The 18,134-nt window shown below is 40.9% G+C and overlaps 2 protein-coding genes across 20 annotated transcripts in view; both read right to left on the bottom strand.

Annotated features, from left to right (window-relative positions):
• The window catches only part of LOC106568825 (disco-interacting protein 2 homolog C), a 254,879-nt gene extending 249,386 nt beyond the window's left edge, over positions 1-5,493 (bottom strand). For 5 of the 16 annotated variants that reach the window (XM_045694041.1, XM_045694044.1, XM_045694045.1 and 2 more), the window contains exon 1: positions 5,089-5,493. In XM_045694041.1, the coding sequence (XP_045549997.1) occupies positions 5,089-5,167 (79 nt within the window). In that variant the 5' untranslated portion in view covers positions 5,168-5,493. The remainder of the gene's footprint in view (positions 1-5,088) is intronic. The other 11 variants (XM_045694052.1, XM_045694047.1, XM_045694058.1 and 8 more) reach the window with 3 other exon arrangements.
• Positions 5,494-12,506: 7,013 nt separating this feature from the next.
• The window catches only part of LOC106568826 (la-related protein 4B), a 28,061-nt gene continuing 22,433 nt past the window's right edge, over positions 12,507-18,134 (bottom strand). For all 4 annotated transcript variants that reach the window (XM_014139525.2, XM_014139524.2, XM_014139526.2 and 1 more), the window contains exon 17: positions 12,507-18,030. In XM_014139525.2, coding sequence (XP_013995000.2) covers positions 17,707-18,030 — 324 coding nt within the window. In that variant the 3' untranslated portion in view covers positions 12,507-17,706. The remainder of the gene's footprint in view (positions 18,031-18,134) is intronic.

The following is an 18,134-nucleotide window of genomic DNA, read 5'->3' as shown; positions in this document are numbered from 1 at the left end:
TCCCTACAGACTACAGCCTCAGTAAAATTATAAAACAGTATAAGCCCTTAGCTTGTAAATCAGTGGTCTGACAGTCAGAACCTACTTCCTAAATGGCACCCTATTCCCTTCATAGCGCACTACTTTTTTGAACAGCACCCTGGTCAAAGGTGGTGCACTATATTGGGAATGCATCCAGAGAATTAAACCCCTGGCTAAAATAAGCCAAGGTGCAATAAGTGGACAGCTGGTGGACTGGTTTGACGTTAACATTCACCTGACAATCAGATTCCGTCAGTCCGGACACCTGCTGACATGTTGGGCCCATGCCATGCTGACTGACCTCAGTTAATACTCTATCCACATAAAAACATCACACGACTCACAGCATGGCAGGTATACGTGTATGTACCTGTTTTGACCAGGATCAGATTTCCCATACGACTCCATGGCAGCGTCCTTAATGCCACCCTATTCCCCCATTTAGAGCACTAATTCTGACCAATAGGGAATAGGGTGCCATTTGGGAAGCTGCTCCATGTGTGGAATGGCTCATTTAGGAATAATGAAACCCAGAGCAGCTTCTTCAACACTCTGTGGTGTCGATGTCTTTCAGCTGAGCATACACTAAGGGCTCAGACACACCGATAGCTTTTGCTTGCCGAGAGTACTTAGCACCACTGAACATCATTTACATTACATTCACATTTACGTCATTTAGCAGACGCTCTTATCCAGAGCGACTTACAAATTGGTGCATTCACCTTATGATATCCAGTGGAACAACCTCTTTACAATAGTACATCTATATCTTCTGCAATGAGTCAATGACACAGTAACCATGTTTTGCAGACCACCTAGAACCCCAACCATGGGCCGTATCAAGCATCTCAGAGTAGGAGTGCTGATGTAGGATCAGTCCACCTCTCTGTCCATGTAGGCTTTTCATTCATTGTAATCTAAAAGGTAAAACTGATCCAAAAATCAGCAGTCTTACTTGGAGATACTTGATCCATAAAGCCCAAGATGAATACACGCTGAAATGTGAGTTATGAGCTGCACTATCACTAGCTACCAAGAACAAGGCATTTGCTCTCAGGAATCCCAGTCAAAAGAGGCTGATCTGTAAATATAGCTCACAATGTGAGAGGAGGTGAATAACTATGCATCTGTCAAACAAAGCGAATAAATAATGTAGAGCACCCAACTTATTTCTGTAGAAGATGTTTACATTTCATGCTGAATAACTCTCATAACCAACTAGATTCCTGGTTTCTAAAACACATGAATAGGGAGGGAGTGAGTTTACCCTGCAATCGTTAGAATTATTCCACTAATTACAGCATGATAAAATGAACTTCAACTTATATTGGTAACATAGGTAGTCTATCCAAAGTTACTGGTTGTCTGTTAGATTCCCTTCTCTTCCCCCAAGTTTGTCCTCACAGCTATAGACTCAATTAGGCCTAGTTAAACAAGATAATATTTGAATAGACTGAGCAATGGAGATTTCAAAAAAAGAGAGCATTATCAACATTCCCTTATTCAAACTCAAATAACTCTGCATATAGCCTTTGCATTTCTTTGCTATTGTTATGGACCATTTTTCTATATATTTATTTTTGAATGCTTGCATTGGTAAGATGCTGATACTGTCTACACCCGCCAACTGCAACAGAGAACAGAAAAGACTGTTCAGTTTCAGTGTTCAAATCTTTTGCTGCCCAGCTATCACATAATGTTCTGCGAACAATATGTTTCTGATATCTTGGTGAGAGTGTGGTTGACCTATGGTTATTTTGCATACAACCTTCCCACAACTTTCTGGGAATGGTGCAGGATAGTTGCTTGGCTTTTGAACATTCTGAGCACATTTCAGAACTTAAAAAAATATTTATATTCTTGGTATTTCATTACTTAAAAACAGAATGTTTCCCAAAAGTTACATTTAATTTAAATTGTGTTAATGTTCTAGGAAAGTTCTCCAACCGGTTTGACATTGTCACATTGGGAATGTCCTCAAATATACTGAACAAAAACAACCGCAACAATTTCAACTATTTTACGGAGTTACAGTTCATATAAGTAAATCAGTCAATTGAAATAAATTCATTATGCCTTAATCTATGGATTTCATTTCACTTGGTAGGGGCATAGCCATGGGTGGGCATAGGCCCAACCACTTGGGAGCCAGGCCCATCCACTGGGGAGCCAGACCCAGCCAATCCAAATTAGTTTTTCCCAACAAAAAGGCTTTATTATAGACAGAAATGCTCATCAACTGTCCGGTTGATTGGTCTCAGACAATCCCGCAGGTGAAAAAGCCGGCGGCAGGTAGCCTAGTGGTTAGAGCGTTGGGCCAGGCTGCTGGATCGACTCCCCGAGCTGACAAGGTAAACATCTGTTGTTCTGAGCAAGGCAGTTAACCCACTGTTCCCTGGGCACCGAAGACATGGATGTTGATTTAAGTCTGCACCCCCGCACCTCTCTGATTCAGAGGGGTTGGGTTAAATGAGAAGACACATTTCAGTTGAATGCATTAAGTTCTACAACTGACTAGGTATCCCCCTTTCCCAATTGCATGCTCCCTCAAAACTTCAGAGGCATTCTGTTATGTGACAAAACTGCACATTTTAGAGTGGGCTTTTATTGTCCCCAGCATAAGGTGCACATGTGTAATTATCATGCTGTTTAATCATCTTCTTGATATGCCACACCTATCAAGTGGAGGGATTATCTTGGCAAAGGAGAAATGCTCACCAATAGGGATGTAAACAAATTTGTGCACAAAATTTAAGAGAAATAAGCTTTTTGTGCATATGGAACATTTATGGGATCTTTTATTTCAGCTCTTGAAACACGGGACCAACACTTTACATGTTGCGTTTATATTTTTGTTCAGTATACTTCCAAGAACATTAAGAAACAACGTTCTTCTGTGTGAATTTCAGTACTTCCACCCAAGTTCCGATTGTGTATATTCTGGGAATGTTCTAAAAAATTGTGTGACTCAAGCGATGTTCTCAGAACGTTCGGAGAATTTATGGTTCTCTTATGTTAGTTCTTGGCAATATTATTGGCAATGTTCTGAAACTTGTAATTCTACACATTGGCATCAGTTAGCTTTAAATTCCATTCTCAGAACATTAAGAAAACTTTCAAGAAAAATCTAAACTTAAGTAACGTTCAGAAAATGTTCTAAGAATATATTTTTTAAACATACATTCTGTTCTCAGCGTCAACAAAACAATCTTATCTTGTGTTCAGGTGTGTTGGCCTCATCTGATCTTAATGAGGGTTTGTTTCCTTTGAAATGGGGTCTGTTTGAATAGACAAAAAATGAACAGCTTTCTATGCGTAAAAAAAACATGGCACGCTAGCTCCATCCTGGTGGAGCAGTGGACCAATTCCAGGGATAGACAGGTTGGTTGTTTGTTTAGCAACAAAACCGACGCATGCACAACTATGGGGAAAAACAGATGGGGTTGGCTTAGATTCTTGACAACATATATAAACTATATTTAATCTCCAATGTTTATTAAAAAACAAATTCATTTTCCCAATGAGCACTTGTCTCAAATACATTGTTACTGTTGTTGGTTAGCTAGCTAGCGAATTGTCGTTATATTAGCATAGATGTGACATCAATCAAAACAGCTCAATACAAGACATGGTATCAAGAACAAGATAAAACTAGCTGAAACAAGCCACCTACGATTTCCCACGTGGCAGCTTCTTGTCATTGTTGCTAGCTATCTGGCCACACAGAATCACAACAGACTTCTGCCCCATTGAATCACAAGCATGGTTTTTTCGTGAAGTTGTCAGCTAACCCGTCTCACTGATGCAATGTCACAATAAATAAAATAAACAGTTTGCATGATTAATGCCTAAGCAAATTCATGTCCATGTGTCCTTCTGTATCTGTGGTTGGAGTTAAAAATGTTTTAACCCAAAATAAGATAGAGGTGTTATTAAGTCTTATTCAAACATTCTGTGAAAGTTTTAGGAAGTTATTCAAAAACTCCAAATAACCTTTACATTTCGTTCTTAGATGTTTATTTAAAGTTTTCATAACACTTTCACAACATTTGGAGAAGGTTCTCAGAATGTTATTAAAAATTACCTTCAAATAACCTATAATTTCAGTTCTGAGTTAATAAATCCTCCCAGCAAAACGTTCAGGAAACCAAAGTAAAACGTTCTCAGAACCTCCCTGCATCCTAAAAATGTATGTTCACAAAACATGCGAAATGTTCACTTCTGTTCTCTGAATCGTTTAAAAACCGTTCCGTTTTACCAATCAGGAAACGTATAGCTTCGCTCTCACAACCAATGTGAAACCAAAAACATACGTTCCCACAACATTCAAGGAACCAAATGTGCTAGCTGGGTGAGCTATCCAAATAAACAGGATACTTGCTCAAATGCTCACGCCTCCCCATGAGAAATTAGAAAAACATTGCTAACGGCTCCGGCACCCGAAACGACACTCAGTGACCGTTACAATTTAGGCCTCTAACAATTTTGAAAGAACATGTCAAATTGCAAGACCATAGACTGTAGGATAGTTGAGTCCATGGTCAACTTGACAAGCAAAATAATGAGAATAAATGTGTTTTTCTGTCTTCAAAAGCCACTTTGAAAATTCTAAAATGTCATGATAAACGTGACGTTTAGACAACACTCATAGAATTAGAAAAGAGTGGGCTACTTTGTAGCGCCGAAAAATATGTAGGCCTATTCCTCATCATTTAGTTCGCGACAATCTAAAAATTCCATCAGTTGATACATTTGACACTGATATCAATTTTGTATTGGCTTCTTGATTTGTCACAATGTTTATATTTCTAATAGGCGACATCTGATTAGAACACAGTGCACTCTGTGGTGTGATACAAAAGTACAATGAATCTGATATTATGTAGCCAGCAAATAACCGTGATATTGCTCCGCATGAATTTTCCCCAGCACTCTGCTCATTGACTGCTCTATTTCCTTCCATTAATTCCCACACCACTTTCCCTTTTATCAGAATGAATGAATGTCAGTTTCTCGGCAAATTCTGCTAAACATAACTATAACATGGTGATATTAAATATTTATTACCCTCTGATAACTCCAGTTCCAGCTCTGCAAGTCTGGTTCGCACCTCCAAAGGAAGGGGTAACGTATCACGGTCCGCCATTCTGCTTTAAAATTACTTGGCTTTCTCCTCTCTTCTTCTCACTGAGTCCAGTAAAGTGTTTCAACACTGTCCTTTCTCCACAGAGCACGGATGCATTGGGCAAAAGAGGAGCGACTTGAGTATGAAATAGAAATGCGGAAAGTGTTGGCGAATATCGCTCGGCTCGTGTCTTTATTCAAGTCCCGCCATGGTTGGTTGTCCCTCTATTAAGAAAAGGTACTGCTGCTGTAATTCCAATGTCTGAAAGTGCAACTGAGGGATACTCAACCAACGTTGCCTCCAGTTTCTAGTACTGCGTGCTCTCACTACTCTGTGCTGTCACACATTCACGTGATGTTTGAGACACAAGAGCCCACATTCGAACCCTGTGGAGGGCGCCAAATGTCCACTTTAAGAACTGGTCGAAGAATACCCCCTCCATGCAGAACAATGACGGTTGAACATCACTGACTGTTCCAAAGAGCATTCAAATATTAAACATTTTGACCAGCCTCCCCAAAAAGTATACAGTACCAGTCAAAAGTTTGGAGACACCTACTCATTCCAGGATTTTTATTTATTTTTACTATTTTCCACATTGTATAGTAATAGTAAAGACATCAAAACTATGAAATAACACATGGAATAATATACTAACCAAAAAAAAGTGTTAAAGAAATCGAAATATGTTTTATATTTGAGATTCTTCAAAGTAGCCCCCTTTTGCCTTGATGACAGATTTGCACACTCTTGGCATTCTCTCAACCAGCTTCACCTGGAATGCTTTTCCAACAGCCTTGAAGGAGTTCCCACATATGTTGAGCACTTGTTGGCTGCTTTTCCTTCACTCTGCGGTCCAACTCATCCCAAACCTTCTCAATTGGGTTGAGGTCGGGTGATTGTGGAGGCCAGGTCATCTGATGCAGCACTCCCATCATAATGAAAAACCCTTGAATGAGTAGGTGTGTCCAAACTTTTGACAGGTACTATATATATATTTGGCCTGACGAAGCGGTTTTCTGCTGATCATTACTGCATGAGAATGGTCTTGTCTGGTATATATTTCACAGGCTTTAGGGTGCAAAATCAGGGTTTGAAGTGAGGGGTTGAAGCCTATATAGGGGTTGTAGGGCTCCTGAGTGGCACAGCGGTCTAAGACACTGCATCTCAGTGCTAGAGGTGTCACTACAGACACCCTGGTTCGAATCCAGGCTGTATCACAACCGTCCATGATTGGGAGTCCCATAGGGCGGTGCACAATTGGCCCAGCATTGTCTGGGTTTGGCCGGTGTAGACCGTCATTAGAAATAAGATTTTTTTTTTTTTTATATAAAATATGGGTTGGTTTGGAGAGGGGTTGGAGATAAGGCTGGACCCTTTAAGAAAGAGAGTGGGACTCACTCACTCTGAGTCATCACATTCCATAACATCATGGATTTATGAATAGTCACATCACAAGATGACATTGTAGCTAGACTGGCTGGTTAGGCCTACATGTAAAGCCCATTATACACTGGTAATTGTTTGAGGCAATAATGCCGAACAATGTTGCTGGCAACGGGGTGACGAAAGGATGACTGTCCTTGTCTCACTGACCCTCTTGCACTGTCTCTGCTTTTCAGATGAAGCCAACACACATTCCTTCCCCAGGATTGGGGAGTAACTAATTACATGTAATCTGATTAAAACTAACTGTAGTCAGTTACGTTACCAGCAAAAAAAATATTGTAATCAGATTACAGATACTTTTGAAATCTAGATGATTGGATTACTTTTACATTTAGAAAGGATGTTTGCGGAAAAAAAATACATTATGACACCTTCCTGTTTTCTCAATGAAACTGAATTTAGCATTGAAAAAAAAGCACAAATTTAAGTTTGTTCCACCTGAGTCCACTATGATGATAAAACAAATGCATTTGATGGACCTTTTTGTCTTCTTCTAATGCTTTTTAAGGGGAAATTAATCAAATAACGTTACCGAGTTTGGTTAGTGATTACAATTTTGGAGTGGTAACTAGTAACGGGTTACATTTAGAAAGGAATCTACACAACACTGTCCCTCCCCTATTTTTCGGCGTTATATCAGTATTTTACCCCAAGCCCATTGTGGTGTGGTGTAACCTGAGAAATATTTTCCACAGGTGTACTATCAACCCTCAGACACATTAGAGCTGCTGAAGGTTTCTGGCAGTGTCCCTCAATAACACTAAGCCTCTGGACCTTTCAATGCATTTCAAAATCCAGACGTATTTTTGTCCTGTGGCTGAACGCTGGCACATAATGACCCAGTACTTGTAGAGAATGGACCAGGTTACATTAGGCCTACATTACCACACTGGCTCTTGTAAAGCCTAACATCCTACCCTCCCCCCCAACTAATGGCTGATCCAGTTTCTTTGCCAACGGCCGTCACACAAGCTTCTTCTGATGAATAGGCTGCCCAGTCCCAGTCTCTCAGGCTTCTCCTGGAGGAAGCTGGGGTTGTATAACGTCCCAGGATGCCTGTACACATTAAGACAGATGGTCTGAATCCGTCCTGTCTGAGCCATCTGACCAATGATGATAGTGCTAAGATGGCCATAGGAGAGCATACAAAGCAAGATGGCCAGAGGAGAGCATACAAACCAAGAAGGCTGAGTAGTGCATACACAAACTCTCATATCAGGGGAAAGAAGGAATGGAAAGGCCAATGGATTGTTTTTGAGTAGGTGGGTCGGTGCATGTATGGGGCAGGCCGGAGGGCATTCCTACATCTGATTTGGTTGTCAATGTTCCATATACATTTTATGTAAAAAACAAACAAATGTAAAGATTGTGTAAAGAAAACTGTAAGCCCACTCCTTTATGCTGATCTCTCAACAGCTGTACACTAATAGGAAACAGACCAAGACCCATATCAAGTGGTACCCTATTGCCTATAAAGTGCAGTACTTTTGACCAGGGCCCATTGGACTCTGGTTAAAAGTAGTGAACTATATAGACAATAGGGTGCCATTTGGGGGGGACACCCAAAATGCAAAACAGCCATGACATGGGAAAAGGAGTGGGAAGAACGTGCTTGCAGAGTAGGCCCACCATTGGATAAGTCTTTATATAAAGGGGTTACGAATTGCTGATGCCCAGGTCTACTTATTCACCAAATGTCTGCAGCTGCAAGACAATCGCCATTTGTAGGATCAAAACAAACTGTGGACCCATCATTGGTAGATGAAGAAGCCTGTTGTTTTGTGTGGGGCGTGATACACTGCATTACACTAATAGGATTGTGGTGTGCTGTGGAAGAAATCCTCCAAGATGTTCTTGTGGGAATATGTTGCCACCTTGTGGAGAGTTTTTCAAATGGAATAGAGAAAAGTACTCCCATAGGCTTGTATATGATGTGGCAGATGAACAATGGCTCATGTCTTGATGCCTGTTAACTTTTCCCTTGCTGCAAAAAAACTTACAAAAAAAATGCTTTTTGGAACTTCTATTTCTGTGTGTGCAAACCACCCTTCAGTTTTTGGACAATGGCTCATGGGCATGGCATAAAATGTTGTGCAGATTGAATGGGTTGGCAATTTCAATTGTTATAGATTGTCAACTATCACTAGCTGTGGTGAGGTGTTCCAGATGGGTATACCACAAAGGTATACTGCAAATAAGGGTCAATGAGTTAGCCAGCCAACATTAATGAACGACCATTCATTAAGAGAGCTTAACTTCGATACTGTATGTGTTGTTGGTTGTTGAGTCAATTAGACCATATCCATTTCAAGTTGAAATACTGTACCAGTCAAAAGTTTGGACCACCTACTCATTCAAGGGTTCTTCTTTATTTTTACTATTTTCTACATTGTAGAATAATAGTGAAGTCATCAACACTATGAAATAACACATATGGAATCATTCAGTAACCAAAAAAGTTACTGAAAGTAGCCACCCTTTGCCTTGATGACAGCTTTGCACACTCTTGGCATTCTCTCAACCAGCTTCACCTGGAATGCTTTTCCAAAAGTCTTGAAGGAGTTTTGTTGAGGTCGGGAGATTGTGAGGTCAGGTCAACTGATGCAGCACTCCATCAATCTCCTTCTTGGTCAAATAGCCCTTACACAGCCTGGAGGTGTGTTGGGTCATTGTCCTGTTGAAAAACAAATGATAGCCCCACTAAGCGCAAACCAGATGGGATGGTGTATCGCTGCAGAATGCTGTGGTAGCCATGCTGGTTAAGTGTGCCTTGAATTCTAAATAAATCACAGTGTTACCAACAAAGGACTCCCACACCATCACACCTCCTCCGTGGTGGGTATCGCGGTGGGAATCACACATGCGGAGATCATCCGTTCACTTACTCTGCGTCTCACAACGACACAGCAGTTGGAACCAAAAATCTCAAATTTGGACTCATCAGACCATAAGGACAGATTTCCACCAGTCTAATGTCCATTGCTACTGTTTCTTGGCCCAAGCAAGTCTCTTGTTATTATTGGTGCCCTTTAGTAGTGGTTTCTGTCCAGAAATTCACCCATGAAAGCCTGATTCACACGGTCTCTGAACAGTTGATGTTGAGATGTGTCTGTTACTTGAACTCTGTGAAGCATTTATTTGGGCTGCAATTTCTGATGCTGGTAACTCAAATGAACTTAACCTCTGCAGCAGAGGTAACTCTGGGTCTTCCTTTCTTGAGGTGGTCCACATGAGAGCCAGTTTCATCATAGCGCTTGATGGTTTTTGTGACTGCACTTGAAGAAACTTTCAAAGTTCTTGACATTTCCGCATTGACTGACATTCATGTCTTAAAGTAATGACGGACTTTGCTGATTTGAGCTGTTCTTTGACGGACTTGGTCTTTTACCAAATAGGGCTATCTTCTGTATACCACCCCTACCTTGTCACAACAACTGATTGGCTCAAACGCATTAAGGAAAGAAATCCCACAAATTAACATTTAACAAGGCCCACCTGTTAATTGAAATGCATTCCAGGTGACTACCTCATGAAACTGGTTGAGAGAATGCCAAGAGTGTGCAAAGATGTCATCAAGGTAAAGGGTGGCTACTTTGAAGAATCTAAAATAGATTTGTTTAACACTTTTTTGGTTACTACATGATTCCATATGTGTTATTTCATAGTTTTGATGTCTTCACTATTATTCTACAATGTAGAAAATAGTAAAATAAAGAAAAACCCTCGAATGAGTAGGTGTCCAAACTTTTGACTTGTACTGTACAATTTCAAAAAAAGTATTTAGGCACGTAATCTGGCTAACTAATTGGTCCTGCTTTGTAGTATACCCCTCTGAAAGCAGGATCATTAAATTGGGCAGATAATTTTGACAATGTTTTTTGCCTCTTTTAGAAAGCTAAGCTTGAATATTGGTCATTGGTTGTGTCAATTTCACATTTTCAAGCCTCCATTTCTCAGAATATTTGAGTATTCATCCTGATCATACTACACCGGCTCCGACGCTCGTCGGATGTGGCAGGGCTTGCAAACTATTACGGATGACAAAGGGAAGCACAGCCGCGAGCTGCCCATTGACATGAGCCTACCAGACGAGCTAAATTACTTCTACGCTCGCTTCGAGGTAAGCAACACTGAAGCATGCATGAGAGCACCAGCTGTTCTGGACGACTGTGTGACCACGCTCTCCATAGCCGATGTGAGTAAGACCTTTAAACAGGTCAACATTCACAAGGCAGCAGGGCCAGATGGATTACCAGGACGTGTACTCAAGAGTATGCGCTGACCAACTGGCAAGTGTCTTCACTGACATTTTCAACCTGTCCCTGACCGCGTCTGTAAAACCAACATGTTTCAAGCAGACCACCATAGTCACTGTGCCCAAGAACACCAAAGGAACCTGCCTAAATGACTACTGACCCGTAGCACTCACATCTGTAGCGATTAAGTGCTTTGAAAGGCTGGTCATGGCTCACAACACCATTATCCCAGAAACCCTAGACCCACTCCAATTTGCATACCGCACCAACAGATCCACAGATGATGCAATCTCTATTGCACTCCACATTGCCCTTTCCCACCTGGACAAAAGGAACACCTACGTGAGAATACTATTCATTGACTGCAACTGAGCGTTCAACACCATAGTGCCCTCAAAGCTCATCACTAAGCTAAGGATCCTGGGACTAACCACCTCCCTCTGCAACTGGATCCTGGACTTCCTGACAGGCCACCCCCAGGAGGTAAGGGGATGTAACACATCTGCCACGCTGATCCTCAACATGTGGGCCCCTCAGGGGTGCGTGCTCAGTCCCCATCTGTACTCCCTTTCACCCAGGACTGCATGGCCAGGCACGACGCCAACAACATCATTAAAGTTTGCCAACGACACAACAGTGGTAGGCCTGATCACCGACAACGATGAGACAGCCTATAAGGAGGTCAGAGACCTGGCAGTGTGGTGCCAGGATAACAACCTCTCCCTCAACGTGATCAAGACAAAGGAGATGATTGTGGACTACAGAGGAAAAGGAGGGCCGAGCACACCCCCATTCTCATCAACGGGGCTGCAGTGGAGCAGGTTGAGAACTTCCAAGTTCCTTGGTGTCCACATCAACGAACTATCATGGTCCAAACACACAAACAGTCGTGAAGAGGGCACGGTCACGCCTATTCCGCCTCTGGAGACTGAAAAGATTTGGCATGGGTCCTCAAAAAGTTATGTAGCTGCACCAACGAGAGCATCCTGACTGGTTGCATCACCTCCTGGTATGGCAACTGCTCAGCCTCTGAACGCAAGGCACTACAGGGTAGTGCATATGGCCCAGTACATCACTGCGGCAAAGCTTCCTGCCATCCAGGACCTCTATACCAGGCGTTGTCAGAGGAAGGCCCTAAATCATAGACTGTCCTGCTACCGCACGGCAAGCGGTACAGGAGCAACAAGTCAAGGTCCAAAAGGCTTCTTAACAGCTTCTACCCCCTAGCCATAAGACTCCTGAACAGCTAATCAAATGGATACCCAGACTATTTGCATTGACCCCCTCCCACCCCCATTTTTACACTGCTGGTTATTAACTATGCATAGTCACTTTACCTCTACCTACATACTACCTTGACTAACCTTTGCCCCCGCACATTGACTCTGTACTTGTACCCCGTATATAGCTTCGCTACTGTTATTTTGTTGCTCTTTAATTACTGTTCCATTTTTTTACTTCAGTTTGAGTAAATACTTTCACACTTATTTTTCTTAACTGCATTCATGGTTAAGGGCTTGTAAGTAAGCATTTCACTGTAAGGTCTACAGCCGTTGTATTCGGCGCATGTGACAAATACAATTTGATATTTTTTCTGGATCAGCCCCCAGACAACCCAGATTATGGGACACACACACATACGAGACAGAACTCAATAACAGTGCCTAAATCTTTATTTTTCAGTAAGCTACATTTTTTTCCTCCAAATTAGACAGCTTAACATGACACAAGAGTAACTTAAATTATCAATAGTTGACATGTACGCTTGATTCCAGTCTTAATGGAAGAATAGGTAAGACAAATCAAAAGCACTCAAAGATACCTCCATGAACTGCTGTTATGTTCATAGGTTCTTCTCTCCCATAAAGTCAGCGATTGTCCACTGCTGTTAGCGTAACATGGTATGGGTAAAAATGAGTTAATTGACCACAGTGAGTTGATAGTGAGACAATGGCTGTGTCTCATTCCAGTCAGTTGGTGCATTGTCACATCACTTTAGAAGCAAGGTCAACTTACAACAAGCTGTAGCCGTTGCAAAAAATACATGGCACTGTCAAACTGGTGAGACGAAGCAGATCGAAGCGAACTGGGCAAAGAGAACGAGACGGCCTGATATGAGAGACATTGTCTGTGTACAGTAACACAAGGAGAACAGCCCGAACATTACAACAGGGCTTTAGTAGTGCGAGCAAAAGAAAGAAGAAAAGGTTCAACACAAGTTCAGTCAGTCTTTCGTACTGTAAGCAGTGCCATCATCTTCTGGAGAGATGAACCAATAACATTTAATGAAAAATCCTTATCATGCTGCACACACCTAGCTGGTGAATGAACCTTGGGTTAACTTGACTTCAACCGTCAGTCAACTTTGCATTTGTGTTTTATACTTCTGCTGACCCCAGGTGGTACACTTCACGCTCACACACACCCACAGTGCCCAGCTTGATAACATATCCAATCTGCAAAGACAACAGCATTAGCATTTTGCATTAGATATGCCTACTAGCATAGACCAGCTTAAATTTACAGACAAACATGCCTCGACTTCATAAGCCAGATCAGATACCCGGTCAGATGCAGGTTGCTATGAGTACTTTGTCTAATGTCAGTGGTATCAGATTTTAATTCCCAGTTTTATAATTCTGGACCAGCTACACTTCCCATGAGTAACAACAAATATCAAAATATAATGGCAGGTGCTTAAATATTATGTACAAGTCAAACAAACTGCCAGGCTGAAACAAATTAAATGGCACAGTTGTTTTTTTTTGCCACATTAAATGCAGTCCACGTGTGTGATCAAATTATACAAAAAGACAACGCACAGTATGTTATACAGTGTGCCGGAACTAATTTTCTTGCAGAAATGATAAGTGTAAAAAATATCTACACTATTATGATTGAGTCTAAACACTGGTAAAGCCTACCAAAAAAAAGAAAGTACAGTTATTACTTCTGGGGGCTACAAAAGTTCAGTTGATATACATTTTCATGAAAAACAAAACTTCAAATAAAAACAAATGACAGAATATCAACAAAATACCAACAATGCTTAATCAATTTGGGCCAAATGATTAACGGTTGTCTGGTACAAATTATACCATATGCTGCTGCGGAATTGACATTGGTTGTGTGTGAAAGATTTGATGTTCCTGTGCTTAAAATGTGCTTTATTGTGATTCATAAATAACTGTTTTATGGGCCAAATCACACATCAGATTGATATAAGCTGTCTGTCACAGGACAGAGTACGGACTTTGTACTATCATTTGAAGATGTGTGTTTGTACAACAGGTAGGTTCTCCCCTTTTCTCATTGTGCACAGTGAAGGGGCTAAACAACAGAAACAAACACCTGTTTGTTGAGAAAACACATGGAAATGGAATGAGAAGGACATTTAAAAAGTTACAATCAGACAGCCTGCCCACATTGCAAAGTGAGGCAGACGCAATTCTTCACATCAGAACAACATTTTTAAAAAGAAATTCAAACATTTAGTTATCCTACATCCAGCTCAAAAGCGACATTAATAGTTCAACAAGATCAATATATGTTTTTTTAAATCATTTTAAGGTACCTCTTTATATTTTCTGATTATTTACAACTGTACAAGCAAAGCACACAGTTCAAAGTGCACATATTTGATACAGTATTGACTATTTTGCATTTACAGGATTTATATTTTCCCCCAAAATCAAACAGAAACAAGGAACAAGGTTAATCAAAAGAGACTTGAGATAAATTTTACAAAACCAAAATGCTGCTTGATTTGTACTTTAAGACCAAGTAAGACTTCTGACGTTAGGTATGACTAAATATTTCCATGCGTCTCCCTTAGTAAAATGTTGGGGTTTGAAAAAAAATAATAAACTAACTCTACGTTGTCTCGTATAAAAGTTAAGGCAAAGTCATTTTCAAGTTTAAATAAAATTCAAGTTTTTAAACACAGGATGGAAATTATACATTTGAAAATATATAAAATTGTATATATTTTTTTCTTGAAAAGAAACTAATGATATCTCATGGAATAAACAGCACTGGTTTCTAAATAAGCAGATAAGGTACAACATGTCTTTTATACCATCTCAGGAAAAAATGACAAAAAATTATACATCTGCCATTTAAGACCGCCCATATAAGTGCATCTCAGTCCTTCAGAATCAAACTACCCAAATAATGTGTTTGCAAACCAAACAGCATGCAAATCAAAAGCAGCAATGACTATCAATACAGGCAATGTCTCCTCTCTCCGAAATAAGTCCTCTTTTCTAAGCAGAGTACTCCAGGGTAGCTCCTTGTTGCAGGAAGACGTCAATGAGACACTAAAGAAGCGCACAGGTTTCACTTTCTTTTTTTCTACTTAGAGATTTATACAAAGCAGAGGGGAATTTGGAAGCTATATGGTTGTTGTATGGAGAGCCAGGTGAAATCTCCAGAAGAAAACCATGCTAAAAATAAACCGGCATTTCTACTGTATGGAGGGGAAGGAGTTGGAACAACCCAACAGTGCTGCCTGCTCTGCCTAACATTTGTCCAAACTGAAAGGACGCAGTGGCTGCTCAGGTTTGTAGCATCCAAAACAGGTCAAAGGTCATACTCTGCCTGCTCACAGGGTGCAGTCTACTACTCACCCAATGATTAAAGCTATACCTTCATTCTAAAAGGGCTGCCTCATCTTTTACCTTCATATCTAACATTTGTAGTGAAGGAAAAACCCCACTTCTTCCTTTCAACCAATTCTACTTAATTGTAAATGTTTTGGAGCCACCAGGATTTCCCAAACTCAGTCCTGGGTCCCCTCCTGGGTGCACATTTAGGTTTTTTTGCCCTAGCACTACACAGCTGATTTAAATAATCAAAGCTTGATTAGTTGGTTATTTGGATTAGTAGCTGTGTAGTCCTAGGGCAAAAACCAAAATGTGCATCCGGGGGGGGCAGGACAGAGTTTGGGAAACTCTGATCTAAGGAGTAAACCCACATTACAATTTGCTACTGTAATACTGAATAAACTGAAACAGGTTTAAAAATAAAACAAAAAAAATACCACATATCAGTGGTTTCATAATTCACTACCTAAAAAGGTAAAAAATACCACATATCAGTGGTTTCATAATTCACTACCTAAAAAGGTAAACAAAAAACAAATAAAACACCACTGCAAAACTAAGCCATTGTTAGTGGAACTCCACAGGTTTAAATCAACGAAAGTGAGCACTAAGTCTAAAGTTATTTTTATCTTGCACGGAAGTATGTCTAGTAGGCATTTACATGGCAGTAAACAAAACATTTTAACTTGTGTGAATTTCTCCATGTAGAGGTTAATCGAATTAGTCAACGTTTAGATATTCTGAAACTGATTACCCTGTCACAAAATATAATAATAATGCGCAAGTCAAACGGAAAGAAAAGTTGAAATCCAAGAGGGGAAAAAAACTCAATTTGTTGTATAACTGAAATTTTAAAGGGCTTATAAATGTGACTCAGAACTTTCAATATTCCTCTTTACATTTCAGAGAATATGAAACTAGCTTCACATGTTCCCTTTTTGCTTCTGTATGTCCAGAAACAAAACAAATAGTGCAAAGTTTAGTTGATGACATGTATCAAGTATTATTATCTAAGTACAGTACCAGATTAATTGAAGTAACACGTTCCAGGTTCATCCTCTAGCACCATAGCTATCTAAAATAATGAAGTCACTGCACCCTGCCAAAACCCTACTGCCTACTCCTTATAGTAGCCTAGCCACTTCCACTGCCAACATGTGCCCACTGAACTAGTCTTTGACATGCTCGTTTCACAGCAAAATTTAGAACGAGAAGAGTCACCAATAGACACCACGTGATGAATTTATCCGTTTTTTTTTCTGAGATGAAAATACATGTAGATTTCTACTGACACTGATAGTACCTCTCTCTAAGAGAGCCTAACTAGCAATGTGCTTTATACGGCTAGGAAACAGACTCCTGTGAATGGGATAGCAGAAAACTACATTTTATTGTTTACCACAAGAAATACCAGATAAAGACTTAGGCGCTCTTAAAACCACCAGCACGCAACAACTAGTAGTACTTGTACCAACAATCAAAACCAGTATGCAAATAAATGTATTCTCCTCATATGCTGGTGTTACAATGACAAAGAGTTCCGTGTTGGCAAAAAGAACCTCAGAAATCCCTCAGAAAGTAGGTCTTCTGTGGATTTCAGTGAAGTCTAAATTGACACTAGACTAGTTGACCTTGCATATGAACGTAAATATGTAAAAACAATTATGGTTGCGTCCCACACGGCGCCTTATTCCGTATGTCGTGCACTACTTTTGACCGAGAGTAGTACGCTACTCAGGGAATAGGGTGTCATTTGGGACGCCAATCTCATGACTGATCATCTCATCCTGCAATGAAATCACATCTTAAGACGGCATACAACATACATAGACACCCCCCACAACTAACAAGATCTAAACCGCTATTCCTTTACTCATCCGCTTCCTTTCATTCACTCACTGGGTGGCTTCGAGTCTACCTACTCTCACAATACTATCTTGGAAGGCAGTTTGGACATATGAATTTATCCCACTAATCTGAACAAGAGTACATTTGACAGATTGACACAAAATAATGCAAAACAAATCCAAATGAAATAAACCTCCCAAAAAATAAATAAGTAAAGATGAACGGTTCTCTACATGCACACTGAGGTGCTATTGTCAGTAAGCCCTGATCCAGAAACATGTCCTCTCTATGCTGTGACTGACTGATCATTTTGGGATAGGTTGCATTTCAATAGCCCTGACTTTTTCCAGATTTTTTCCCTCTCACACGTTTGTTTTGATATTGACTTTATGGCAGTTGGGGGTTACTGCAGGTACTTTGGGGGGGGGTTGAGATCCTTGCTGCTGGGACCCTTCCCTGGGTGGTGGGGAGGAGGTGAGGGCCACCGGCCGGTTGGTCTCCGGACCTCTCGGGGTCTGCCTGGGTTAGCAGGCTTGGAGAAGCCTGGGTATGTCTCTCGGGGGGCCTTGGGCTCACCCCTGTCCCCTGGAGCTGCATCAGGGCACTTCCTCTCCTCTCCTGCGGAGGCAGCGCTGCTGGCTGGCTTGGCCTCTTTAGGGGCCTGTAGTGTCGGCGCGTGGTCTTTAATCCTCTGGCAGATCTCAGCGTAAGAGGGCTTTCGCAGTTCCTGAACACACAAAAAAAAAGCTAGCTTGTAGCCGATTCATTTCATAGGGCATTGACTATGCACCCTGGTTTGACATGCATTAAAGTAAGAAACACAGTCCTTAC

Source organism: Salmo salar, chromosome ssa14 (assembly GCF_905237065.1).
Source record: "Salmo salar chromosome ssa14, Ssal_v3.1, whole genome shotgun sequence".
NCBI classification, from domain to species: Eukaryota; Metazoa; Chordata; class Actinopteri; order Salmoniformes; family Salmonidae; genus Salmo; species Salmo salar.
Note: the sequence above shows the minus strand (reverse complement) of the source record. Positions and strands in the feature narration are given on the sequence as shown.